Below are 13,937 nucleotides of genomic sequence, written 5' to 3'. Positions count from 1 at the left end.
GAAATTGAAATGTTTTCTTGATTTCTCTTTTTGCTAGAAATGCAATGGATTTCTGTATATTGATTTTACATCCCACAACTTTACTGAATTCATTTATCAGTTCTAGTAGTTTTTTGGTGGAGTCTTTTAGGGTTTTCTGTATATAGTACCATGTAATCTGTGAATAGTAAAAGTTTTACTTCTTTCTTACCAATTTGGATGCCTTTTTAATCTTTTCATGATCTAATTTCTGTGACTAGGACTTCCTGTACCATGTTGAATAAAAGTGGTGAGAGTGGACATCCTGTCTTGTTCCTGACCTTAGGGGGAAAGGTCTCAGTTTTTCCCCACTGAGTGTGATGTCCACTGTGGGGTTTTTTTCATATATGGCTTTTATTCTGCTGAGGTATGTTCCCTCTAAACCTACTTTATTGAGGTTTTTTTGTTGTTGTTTTTTGTTTTTTTTTTAATTCAAGAATGGATGCTGTACTTTGTCAAATGCTTTTTCTGTATCTATTGATATATTGAAATGATCATATGGTTTTTGTGTTTTCTCTTATTGATATGATGTATTATGTTGATAGATTTGTGAATAATGAACCACCCTTGCACCCCAGGAATAAATCCCACTTGATTGTGTTGAATGCTTTTTTTCATGTATTGTTGGATTTGGTTTGCTAATATTTTGTTGAGGATTTTTGCATCTATGTTCATCAGGGATATTGCCCTGTAGTTCTCTTCTTTTTTGTATTTTTTTTTAATGTTTTTGGTGTCAGGATGAGTGGTCTCATAGAATGAGTTTGGAAGCTTTCCTTCCTCTTTTATATATTTGGGAATAGTTTGAGAAGAATAGGTATTAACTCTTTAAATGTTTGGTAGAATTCATCTGTGAAGAAATATGTTCCTCAACTTTTGTTTGTTGGCAGTTTTTTTCTTTTTTCTTTTTTTTAAATTTTATTTTTTCTTTTTAAATTTTACATCCAAATTAGTTAGCATATAGTGCAACAATGATTTCAGGAGTAGATTCCTTAGTGCCCCTTACCCATTTTGCCCACCCCCCCTCCCACAACCCCTCCAGTAACCTTCAGTTTGTTCTCCATATTTATGAGTCTCTTCTGTTTTGTCCCCCTCCCTGTTTTTACATTATTTTTGTTTCCCTTCCCTTATGTTCATCTGTTTTGTCTCTTAAAGTCCTCATATGAGTGAAGTCATATGATTTTTGTCTTTCTCTGACTAATTTCACTTAGCATAATACCCTCCAGTTCCATCCACGTAGTTGCAAATGGCAAGATTTCATTCTTTTTGATTGCCAACTAATACTCCATTGTATATATATGCCACATCTTCTTTTTTTTAAATTTTTTTTTTCAACGTTTATTTATTTTTGGGACAGAGAGAGACAGAGCATGAACGGGGGAGGGGCAGAGAGAGAGGGAGACACAGAATCGGAAACAGGCTCCAGGCTCTGAGCCATCAGCCCAGAGCCTGACGCGGGGCTCGAACTCACGGACCGCGAGATCGTGACCTGGCTGAAGTCGGACGCTTAACCGACTGCGCCACCCAGGCGCCCCTATGCCACATCTTCTTTATCCATTCATTCATCATTGGACATTTGGGCTCTTTCCATACTTTGGCCATTGTTGATAGTGCTTCTATAAACATGGGGGTGCATGTGTCCCTTCGAAACAGCACCCCTGTATCCCGTGGATAAATGCCTAGTAGTGCAATTGCTGGGTTGTAGGGTAGTTCTATTTTTAGTTTTTTGAGGAACCTCCATACTGTTTTCCAGAGTGGCCGCACCAGCTTGCATTCCCAGGGAGGTTTTTTTTTTTTTTTTTATTACTAATTCAGTTTCATTACTGGTCATTGGTCTGTTCAAATTTTCTATTTCTCCTTGATTCAGTTTTGGAAATTTATGTGTTTCTAGAAATTTATCCATTTCTTATAGGTTGTTCAATTTGCTGGCATAGATTTTTTCATAATATTCTTTTATAATTCTTTGTATTTCTGTGGTGTTGGTTGTTATTTTTCCTCTTTTATTTCTGATTTTCTTTACTTGAGTCTTCTCTCTAACTCTTTCCCTCTTTTTGATGAGTCTGGCTAAAGGTATATCAAGTTTGTTGGTCTTTTCAACAAACCTCATTTCAACAAACCTAGCTCCTGGTTTCATTGATCTGTTCCACTGTGTGTGTGTGTGTGTGTGTGTGTGTGTGTGTGTGTGTTTAGTATTTATTTTGTTTGTTTCTTCTCTAATCATTATTTTTCCTTCCTTCTGCTGGTTTTGGGTTTTGTTTGTTCTTTTTCTAGTTCCTTTAGCTGCATGGTTAGGTTGTTTATTTGAGATTTTTCTTGCTTCTTGAGGTAGGACTATATTGCTATATAATTCCATCTTAGAACAACTGTTGCTACATCACAAAGCTTTTGGACCATTGTATTTTTTGTTTGTTTGTTTGTTTGTCTCCATTTATTTTTTGATTTCCTCCTTGATTTCTTGGTTGACCCACTCATTGTTTAGTAGCATGTTATTTAACCTCCATGTATTTGTGTTTTATCTAGATTTTTTCTTATGGTTGATTTCCAGTTTCATAGCATTGTGTTTAAAAAGATGCAGAATATGACTTGGATCTTTTAGAATTTGTTGAGGCTTGTTTTGTGGCTTAATATGTGAATCTATTCTGTAGAATGTTCAATTGTACTTGAGAAGAATGTGTATTCTGCTGTTTTAGGATGAATGTTTTGAATATATCTGTTAGGTCCATTTGGTCTAATGTGTCTTCAAAGCCACTGTTTATTTGTTGATTTTTCTGTTTAAGTGATCTATACATTGATGTAAATGGGGTGTTAAATTCCTCTACTATTATTGTATTACTATCGATTACTTCCTTTATGTTTGTTATTAGCTGCTTTATGTATTCGGGTGTCTCCAAGTTGGGGGCATAAATATAACTCTTATATCTTCTTGTTTGTGCCCTTTATGATTATATAGTGTCCTTCTTTGTCTCTTGTTACAAGTATTTATTTATTTATTTATTTATTTATTTATTTATTATCTATCTATGGTCTTTGGTTTAAAGTCAGTTTTGTCTGATTGCTACCCTGGCTTTCTTTTTACTTCCATTTGCATGATAAATCTTTTCCATCCCTTTACTTTTTTTTTCTTCAAATTTTTGTTAAATTCTGGTTAGTTAACATATAGTGTAGTATTGGTTTCAGGAGTAGACTTTAGTGATTCATCACTTACATATAACACCCTGTGCTCAGCCCAAGTGCCCTCCTTAAAACCCATCACCCATTTAGCTCATCCCCCTCATCCACTTCCCCAGCAACCTTCAGTTTGTTCTCTATAATTAAGACTCTATAATTAAGACTTTGCTTCCCTCTCTTTTTTCCCATTCCCTATGTTCATTTGTTTTGTTTCTTTTTTTTTATTAAAAAAATTTTTTTTAACGTTTATTTATTTTTGAGACAGAGAGAGACAGAGCATGAACGGGGGAGGGGCAGAGAGAGAGGGAGACACAGAATCCGAAGCAGGCTCCAGGCTCTGAGCCATCAGCCCAGAGCCCGACACAGGGCTCGAACTCACGGCCCGTGAGATCGTGACCTGAGTTGAAGTCGGACACTTAACTGACTGAGCCACCCAGGTGCCCCTGTTTTGTTTCTTAAATATCACATATGAGTGAAATCATATGGTATTTGTCTTTTTCTAATTTATTTCCATTATATATATAATGCTTATTTCCACTATATATATATACATATATATGTATATGTGTATGTATATGTATATGTATATGTATATGTATATGTATATGTATATGTATATATATTACTTAACTGGGTCGCTTATATATCTTTTTTATCCATTCATCAGTCACCCACTTCACTTTCAATCTGCATGTGTCTTTAGGTCTGAAATGAGTCTCTTGTAGGCAGTGTATAGATGGGTCTTGCTTTTTTTTGGGGGGGGGGGTCTTGCCTTTTAATCCATTATGTCACCCTATGTCTTTTTATTGGAACACTTAATCCATTTACATTCAGAGTAATTATTGATAAGAATGTACTTATTGCCATTTTGTTATTTATTTTATGGTTGTTTTTGTAGTTCTTCTGTTTCTTCTCTTGCTCTCTTCTTCCATGGTTTTCTTTAGTGATATATTTGGATTCCTTTCTCTTATTTTTTGCATATCTATTACTGGTTTTTCATTCACGGTTACCATTAAGTTTATATATAATATCTTATGCATATAGCAGTCTATATTAAGTGATGGTTGCTTAAACTTGAACCCATTCCTTACTCCTCTCTCCTCTATGTTTTAGGTAAATGGTGTCATACTTTACATCCTTTTATTTTGTGACTCTCTTGACTAATATTCATAAATATATTTGTTTTTTACTGCTTTTGTGTTTCTTATTTTTCTTACTCCTACTTTCCTTTCCACTCAAGGAGTCCCCTTTAACAGCTTTAACCAGCTTGTAGGGCTGGTTTCATGGACATTAATTCCTTTAATTTTTGTTTGTCTGGGAAACTCTTCAACCCTCCTTATATTCTGAATGATGGCCTTGCTGAATAGAATAGTCTTGGCTGCAGGTTTGTTTGTTTGTTTGTTTGTTCGTTTTTCCTTTCAGCACTTTGAGTATATCATGCCACTCCCTTTTGGCCTGCAAAGTTTCTGCTGAAAATCAGCTGATAGCCTTATGTGGTTTCCCTTGTATGTAACCATTTTCTTTTCTTTTTCTTTCTGCTTTAAAAATTCTTTATCACTACTTTTTGCCATTTTATAATTTTGTAAAAGGTTTATTTATTTATTTGAGAGAGACAGAGACAGTGCCAGTGGGGGAGAGGCAGAAAGAGAGGGAGAGAGAGAATCCCAAGTGAGCTCTGTGCTGCCACTGCAGAGCCTGATGCAGGGCTTGAACTCATGAAACTTCAAGATCATGAACTGAACTGAAAACAAGAGTTGGACGCTTAACCTACTGAGCCACCCAGGTGCCACTTTTTTTACCATTTTAAATACTATGTGTCTTGATGTGGACCTCCTTGGGTTGATTTTTGGGGGCTTGCTGTGTCTCCTGGATCTAAATTTCTGTTTCCTTCCCCAGATTTGGGGACTCTCAGTTATTATTTCTTTGAATATTTTTTTCTTTTTTTAATATTGCAGAAATATATTTATTATTTTTTAAAATATAATTGATTGTCAAATTGGCTTACATACAACATGCAGTGCTCATACCAACAAGTGCTGAATAAATTTTCTGCCCCATTTCCTTTCTTCCCCTTCTGGGATCCTTATAATGCAAATGTTATTATACTTGAGAGTATTGCTGAGTTTCCTAAGTCTATTTTCATTTATAATTATTATTTTTCCTCTCTCCTGTTCAGTTTGATTGCTTTCCATTACACTGTCCTCCAGGTTGCTGATCTGTTCTTCTGCTTTCTCTAGTCTACTATTTATTCCATCCAGGGTACTTTTAACTTCAGTTACTGAGTTCTTCGTTTCTGATTGGCTCTTTTTCATTTTTTCTGTCTCTTTGTTAAGGGTCTTACTGAGGTCCTCCACTTTTTTCTTAAGTCCAGTGAGTATCTTTATGACCATTACCTTAAATTCTCTATCAGGCATATTACTTGTCTCTTTTGCTTAGATCTCTTGCTGGTTTTTTTTTTTTTTTTTGTCTTTTTTGGGACATATTCCTCTGTCTCCTCATTTTGTCTCTCTGTCTCAAAATGTTTTAAATGTTTATTTATTTATTTTGAGTGAGGGAGAGAGAGAGAGAGAGAGACAGAGAGAACAAGTGGGGCAGAGAGAAGGAGAGACAGAATCCCAAGCAGGCTCTGCATCATTAGTGCAGAGCCTAATGCAGGGCTCGAACACAAGAACTGCAAGATCACGACCTGAGCTGAGATCAAGAGTCGGATGTTTAACCAAATGAGCCATGCAGGCACCCCTCTGTATGTTTCTATGTGTTAGGAAAGTCAGCTACGTCTCCTGTTCTTGAAAGTATGAAGAAGAGGTCCTGTAGTGCCCTGCAGTGCAATGTCCCCTGTTCACCAGAATAGAACTCATCCAATTTTAACTCAAAGTGAGGAGGCCGTATAGTACAGAGACATAGTGTGCGATTTGGATTCAATAAGAACTGGGGTTGAATTCTTACCTCTCTACTTACTCCTTGTGCAAGTGATTACATTTTTTCTAAAGCTTATATTCTTTATATAAAAGTATTCTAAATGATAGACTATACCTTATATCATTGTTGGAAACATTGAATGAGATAATGCTCCATTATAAGAATTGGCTATAGGTATCACCATCTTGATTTCTGCTAAGGAAGAATTTTCTAACTGAATTGTTCTAGAAAGGGGTAAGCAGAAAGTGTGCATCTATCAAGAATTCCATAGTGGAGACTCCCACACTGCCTAGAGAATTGGCTTAATGACTTCTAAGGTTCATGGCAACCTTGAATTCTATTCTTTCTTGAAGAACTCGTGGTGAAAACACATGACCCTGACTTATTGTAGTAAAATAAATTAAGATCTCTTGAGGGCTTTTATAGATAATATATGTCACTGTCACCATTCTCTGAGCAACAGCAGCATGAACCTATCTTGTCATCATCACCATTATTGTCATCATGACTGATAATATGATCATGACATATTTTAATTATGAATACCTTACTCTAGATTCATTTTAGCACCATATCATACTTTTAATAAGATAATAAAAATATAATTCTTCCAACTTTACAGATAAGGAAAATGAGATATAGAGATTTTCTCAAGGCTGCCCAACTTTTTATTGATCCAGATCACCATGAATTTCTTACTTGGGTTGGTCAGTGAGCCCAACTTTTGTTACTCCCTCTCCATTCTCCTATTTTGGTGGAGTGAACCAAAGAATGGGTGCAAGGAGACTGGAATCTTTCTTATACGCATGAGAGAAAAGAATAGAAGGAGACTATTACTTCTTGATACCAACTACACTCTGGGCATTCTCTTATAAAATCTTATAATGAAGGTGTTATTTATCCAATTTTACATGCACTTGAAGATAAGACAGGTGAATTAGCAAAACCATAAACCCGAGTTTTGGTTCCAGTTCTGACACATGTATGTGCTTAATCACTAAGGTTATTTGCAATTCTAAAAGTTTGTAACTCTTAAAACATGAGAGAGTGGAGAGGAGTAGTCTCTGACCATCATGTTGAAAACACAGTGTGCTTGATTTCATATCTAGTGAGCCATGGATCTGGGATTCTAATCCAGGTCTATATATCTTCAGTGTCACACACTGGCTCAGAGGAGAGAATCAGTTCTCTTGGTGGGCATCTGCTTTGAATGACAGGGCCAGTTGGTGGTTTGATTCAGCAGTGTTTATATGCAAGAGCAGACATTAAGCCCTGGAAGTGTTGATTGTTGCTGCCCTGTATCAGGGAGTATTCAGACCAATTATTACCACATGGCTGGATATGTTGTAAAACTTTGGAACTTTCAGGTGTAGCCAATATGCTCTTGAGTCATGCCAGTCTCACTGCTTTCCAGTGATGTGGTAAACAGATATGAGCTTATGTGTTTCAGAGGTGGGCTTTCTATATTGTTCATATGTCATATTTCCAAGCCCATTGTTAACACTTTTTCTCGCAAAGTATTATTTCCTGCTTGATTATGACTTACCTAAATCAAAACTTATTTTAATTGGCCTGATAGAGATGAAACATAATTTATTTGATCATAAAGATGTAGAATTCATCTATTACCATCATCTTATAATTAATAAGTTCACTTAAACATTTGTACCATTTCCTTTCCTGCAAACAAGAAAATTGGGAAATGTCTGTAGAATGGTAGATGTTCCATTTCATGACATCTCCCCTGAAACCTTTCCCTGTGCCTCCTGCTACTATATCCAATCATCTCTCTCTCTCTCTCTCTCTCTCTTTTTATCTTTCCCCTGACACAGAAGTTCCTGAGGAGGAAAAAGGATGTTTCAGGCGAGCCTATGACCTGTTTTGTGGCCTGGACCAACAGAAGGGCCCCAAGATGACAAAGGAAGAGGAGGCAGCAATGAAGCTGAAGATGACAGACACCTCTGAGAAGCCTTTGTGGAGAACAATAGTTAATATCAATGGCATCATCCTGCTTGCCGTGGCTGTTTTCTGCCATGCATTTTTTGCCTGAGCCTTGCCTTCTGCTATAGGCTGTGTTTGGGAAGGCCAGACTTTTACTCTGCCTCCTTTAGTACCATTCTGTGGTATTAAAGTAAACCAGCCAGTTGTAAATTTTGCCCAAATGATAAATGTGTACAGGTGTAATTGCAGGTTAGCTGAAGAAAAATCATTAATTTGCTCTTAACTTATGTTATTTGAGGCCAGTGTGATATTGTCAGCTGTACATATTAGAGCTGCAGAAGGAAAGTCCAACTCAGTCATGTCCAGGAAAAGATGGACTAAGAAAGAGAAGCTCTGCAATGTCTGATGCAAATTTGTCTCAGGTAGATTCAGTGTGTCAATGTTGTGATCCTTGAATATTATTACTTTAAGAGCTGTGGTCTCCCTGGTTCATGCCACTTTCCCTATATGACCTTCCCCTCATTTTTTTCCCTTTTTTCCCCCCTCATTTTTTTTTTAAGAGAAAAATTTGCCTTCTCACATCCCTGTCAAGTTTTTTCTTGGCACAAGGAAATCAATCTGATAAACTGATGAATGCATGGAAGCTGAAGCTGGGAGCTTGATCAAGTCCCTGCCCTTGGTGTTTTCTCTTTGAAGGGAAAGCATAGGGATGGCAGGACTTACCCCAAAGGGAAGGACCCAGGAACTAGTCTCAGGCATGTGGGGAAAGTGGATAATCTTGAGTCAAGGGATTTTCTGGGTTTTTTTTTTTTTTTAAGATGTCCATTGTGAGTTCCTCATGTTTGAGATTTGACTTATTTTGTCATTTCCTGTATCTGGAATGTCTTAGGCACTCAGTAATGCTTATGGACTGAATGGATGATTTGGGAATTTATTTATAAATACTTGCTTTATTTTTACGTAAGCCTGGCCCTTGGTTAAACATTGTGTGTGTGTGTGTGTGTGTGTGTGTGTGTGTGTGTGGCTGCACAAAGTACACACTCTGATGACTTTCATCAATTGGAATGCATTTTCCAGAGGCCACTCTTCCTTATGGTGCAGATGTTGACATATGAGCTTAGAAGCTGATCTATGTCACAGAATAGAGCAATTATACCTTTTGGGACATCCGTCATCTCAAATAAGCCACACTCTCTTGAAACATGTAAACAATTAACCCAGTATTCTCTTCCCCATGAGTAAATGTGACCACAGCCCTTCTTTTTTGGGGTGTCTTGGTTGGTGATCATCCACTGACCAAAGTTAGGGTAGGTGGTCTCTGTCCTGAGTGGTAGCACTCAACACTTTTAGCTGACAGGAGTGTATTTCTTGTTGAACCTGTTTCCTAGGGAGAAGTGTTTAAAATGTAATTTAAATATAATTAATTAAATTTAATTCTTTTAGTCCCACCTGTGAAATCTCAATTATGTTGTAGTATGTACTCTTTGAGGTTAAGAAAAATCATGATGTTAGTATTGCCTGATTTCAAACTAGCTTAGGAAAGAGCTGGGATCTGAGGTGCTGTGGAACTGAGGTGCTGTGGAACAGCTCCTAGGTGTAAAAATGGTTCAACAGGCAAAGGGATATCTTGTTCTTGTGGAAGGAAGGGAACTATTTGATGCACCCTCATATTGGCTTTAAGTGAGGCAGAGAAGAGGGGAACATGGGGAATTTCACATGTCTGGCATTACCCAGCAGACTCAGTTTCATATGGAGTTTGTGGTATGATGATAAAGGGATGATAAAGGGAGAGGATTGGGATGATAAAGGGAGAGGATTGAAAGCTAGTGGATGAAGTGGGCACAACGTATCTAGTTTGTCCTAGATTCAGTTTCTGGCATTGTCAATGATTCACTGTGTATATTGTGATAAATTATTTTGTCTTAACTGTGTATTTTTCTGTTTGAAAAATGGGGACCTTGGTGCTTATAGCATCTACCTACCTCCTCTGGGTGTGACTAGGTCACTTTGTAAAGGGGATGACAGATACATACATGAAAGATACCAAGCAGATGTTATATTAAACAACATTTGTCCCATAAATTAAAATGTATTACTTTGATAATAATACAAACATAAAAAAAAAACTGTAACATCAGGTTTTCTGTTTTCTAGATATTCTAAAGAAATACTACGTGGAGAGCTTTAGTTGGCACAAGATGTGGATTAGGAAAAAGGAGCCAAGACAGTTGAAAATAGAATCTAGCAACTTGAATAAAAGGTAGCAAAGGAGATGATTTCAACTTCAAAACATCTAGTAAACATGAGGTAACTACTTTCAATACATAATGTCTTTTTTTTTTTTTAATTTTTTTTTCAACGTTTATTTATTTTTGGGACAGAGAGAGACAGAGCATGAACGGGGGAGGGGCAGAGAGAGAGGGAGACACAGAATCGGAAACAGGCTCCAGGCTCTGAGCCATCAGCCCAGAGCCCGACGCGGGGCTCGAACTCCCGGACCGCGAGATCGTGACCTGGCTGAAGTCGGACGCTTAACCGACTGCGCCACCCAGGCGCCCCTACATAATGTCTTTTTAGGAGCGACTAAATCATGTGGGTAACCAAGGGCCAGTAAGTGATAAATTGTGCTAGAATAATTTCAGGAGTATAGACAACTATTTTTTATTTCAAATGAAAGATGAGTATTTGGGGACAGAGTGACTTCTTGTTATGGTCAGTTTATAGAACTGGAAAATCAGGTCCAACCAGGCAAAAAAAGATTCTTTAAATTTAGATCACTATTTTAAAAAGAATATACCCAAATGAAAAGACAGGCCTCCTTCCCTGCAGAGTGAATTTAGTCTGGGGGCCTTTGATTTACCTGGGAGCATTGCTTACTTTTATGTAATTGAGTCAGGCATTGGTGTTCACTTAGAGAAATTTCTACCTTTGGAAGTCACTGGAACCTACTCTTCCCTGATGTGGGAATCACCATCTCCTAAAAGATGCATTGCAGCTTGTCCTTCTTTACAAAAGAAAACCATGGGAGAGAAACATGTGCAGTTAGTTGGTGAAGAGAAGTTTCTTAACTTTCCTCCCAATCTAGCCCCAAGGAAACTCCTTCTAACCTTCAAATTGAATTTTGGTAAATGAAATTATTTGAATGAGGTACCATTGCCTTAATGTATTGGTAATATGGAATTAGAGAGCTGTGGATGAGGTTAATGGCACTATTGTTGCTTGGCTGGCACTGGGAGGTTCAGGTGAGTGTTGCTTAGTTTCAGATCTCCATATTGAATTCCTGACCAAGTCAGCTTTTGTAATCCTAAGAGCAATTCAAAGAATACGTAATTTATACAATTCATCCCCTGCTTGAAAAACTGGTGGCAATTGCCCACCTGATATAAGTTCTGGCAGCGTGTACATAAGCATTTAGGAATCAGATAAAGAGTTTAGAGCAGTGACTATCAAAATAGCTTATATAAGAATCCCCGGGAGGGTTCGTTAAAACACAGATTATTGGGGCTACTTCCAGAGCTTCTGATTTAGTAGGTCTGAAGTGGGGCCTGAGAATTTGCATTTCTAACAAGTTCCCAGATGATTTTGATGCTACTGATCTGTGGACCACATTTTGAAAACAGTTTACTTAGAGTTAATTCCAACTTAGAGTTAATTTCCAAAGGGGATTCATTTCGTCAGCAAGGTAGAACTGAAAAAGCCTCTTTCCCAGGCTTTATTTTGAGATTTTTATTGATGTATTAGGGCAAAAACTCTTTTCTGAAACCAAAGTTGTGTGGGTATAGTTGAGGCACATTACAATGCCAAGGTACAGAAACCACTCTTTCTTACCTTTAAGACCTACCTGCTTAATTCTTGTCTCCTCCCTAGATGCCAAGGCTTGACACTTTACCAGCTTGACTTTTATTTTATTTTATATTTCACACTCATCATGTACCATATACATGTTGTCCCTGAAACTTATTTTCACAGGTAGAATATTTTGCAGATGGTGGGGAGAGGCACGAGGGGAAAAAGCACTAACATTTATTGGGCATCTTGTATGGGCCAGACCTTGTAGGTAGTCTCAAATGACCCCACCTAATCTTTACAACAGTTCCATGAAGTAATTTGAAGGAAACTGCAGTTTAGAGACTTAGGGACTTATCCAGGGACCTTCAATGGACCTTGGTGGTCACGGCCTAGGGGTTGACAGTCTCCTCTCCCTGCCACAGAATTTCCCAAGGCAACCTTCCAATGGTAATACAATGTTTCTCCTTGAATTCTGAATATCCTGGAATGGGGTGGGATGTGGACAAGTCAGGGCACCAACATCTATTGAGCACGTACTTATTTCTGTTAACAAATGTTATAAATTTATAACACTTGAACCTGTGAGTTAAGCATTTCTATTTCTGTTTTCAGATGAACAGTGAAGGTTCAGGGAAGTTGATTGTTTTGTTCATGATGGGTCTGTCTCTAGAAACTGTACTCCTAGTTTTGGTTTAGATGGATATCTCCTCCTGACCAAATAGTGACAGGAATATATCTTTTCTGCCAAAGTGGCTTCTGTTCTTCCATGAGGGCTCTTTCAAGACTCTCAGGATATGGATAATGATGTTTTCTAGTTGTTAGGCACCAAGTAAAGTAGAGAGTGTGTATAAAGGGATTAATAGGCTGGTTTAAGAAGCAGATCCAGAGTTCCTGTTATCTCAAAAATTCAAAATTAAGAGAAATATGGAATGCTATGTCTAAAAACCCCTTATCTAAAGCTCAGCATCTTGGTTAGAAACTGAAGCTGCTTCTCTGTCAGTGAACCACATGACTCAGAGCATCCAGGGATGAGTGAGATATTTTATTCTCACTTATATAATTTCAAATAGCCAAGTTTCTCAGTCTATAATTATAAAAAAGGCATTTTCAGCACCATATCCTTGATGTGAGTTAACACAAGCTCTTTTTACAGGTTCACACTCCTTGTCTCTCATTTTCATATGCCAGCTCTGACCACTTCAGGGCCAGTGTCCTCACTCCAGAGTTCTAGTTCTTAAATACTGCACTATACTGTCTACCCAAAGATGTTGAAAAGGAAAATTTAACTTGTGGAAATAGAATACTTGGAGGATGGGCTAAATGGCAGAATGGTCAGAACTGAACTTAGTGGATAGAAATATGAAACCCAGGAATTATCCTAAAATGTATTAAAAAGAGGCAAAGTGATAGAAACAGTGAAATAAAACTTGAAAGATATGGCCTGGGCAGTCTAACATCCATCTCACCAAAGGGCCAGAAAAAGAGAAAGGTAGAACATGAAGAGAGAAAGTGATACAAAGAAAGCCAGAAATTGATAGCCAGATTATTCAAGGGATTTATGTGACTCAACAGAAAAAGACAGGAAGAAACTATTAGGAGAAAGATGGACAAAGAATATAAAAAGTCTTCAAAGAGAAATAAATCAGGATGACATCATAAAAATGGTGACACCAGCAAAATTGTGGAGTGGGTCACTCTAAGCTTTCACCTCCATTGAACAATGAACAGAAACTGTCAGAACCAATTTTTGGAGAACTCAGGAAAATAGTCAAAAGTTTATAGCAACCAAACAAGCACTGAATCAAGAAAAAGACATTACCAAATGTTGACTATAAACAAAATAATGACTGTCGCTGTCTCTCTTGTGTGGTGACAGTCTTAAAGGAGCAGCAGTCATAAAGTGTCACTCTTAAAGTGGGGGCAGCTGTGTTCCCCATGTAAAACCATTTCCTTGGTTCCAGGGGAGCAGAGAAGACCACATTCACAAATAATTGTGTATGTCTGTTCTAACCTGTCTGGGGGATACCTGAAGAACTGACACAATGTACTCCCCTCTATTTCGCCTAACTCTGAACTCAGACTGGAAAAGCTTGAAAACACTGCAA

At 37.5% G+C, this 13,937-nt stretch overlaps 1 protein-coding gene across 1 annotated transcript in view; it reads left to right on the top strand.

Moving 5' to 3' along the window:
- Positions 1 to 9,969, top strand: part of SLC5A1 (solute carrier family 5 member 1) — a 72,724-nt gene extending 62,755 nt beyond the window's left edge. The window contains exon 15 of the mRNA XM_025933371.2: positions 7,935 to 9,969. Within this exon, the coding sequence (XP_025789156.1) occupies positions 7,935 to 8,152 (218 nt within the window). The 3' untranslated portion in view covers positions 8,153 to 9,969. The remainder of the gene's footprint in view (positions 1 to 7,934) is intronic.
- Positions 9,970 to 13,937: the final 3,968 nt, after the last annotated feature.

This window comes from Puma concolor, chromosome D3 (genome assembly GCF_028749965.1).
Source record: "Puma concolor isolate L17-30 chromosome D3, mPumCon1.1.hap2, whole genome shotgun sequence".
In the NCBI taxonomy this organism is placed as follows: domain Eukaryota; kingdom Metazoa; phylum Chordata; class Mammalia; order Carnivora; family Felidae; genus Puma; species Puma concolor.
The sequence above is the reverse complement of the archived record's forward strand: the minus strand, read 5'-3'. Positions and strand labels throughout refer to the sequence as shown.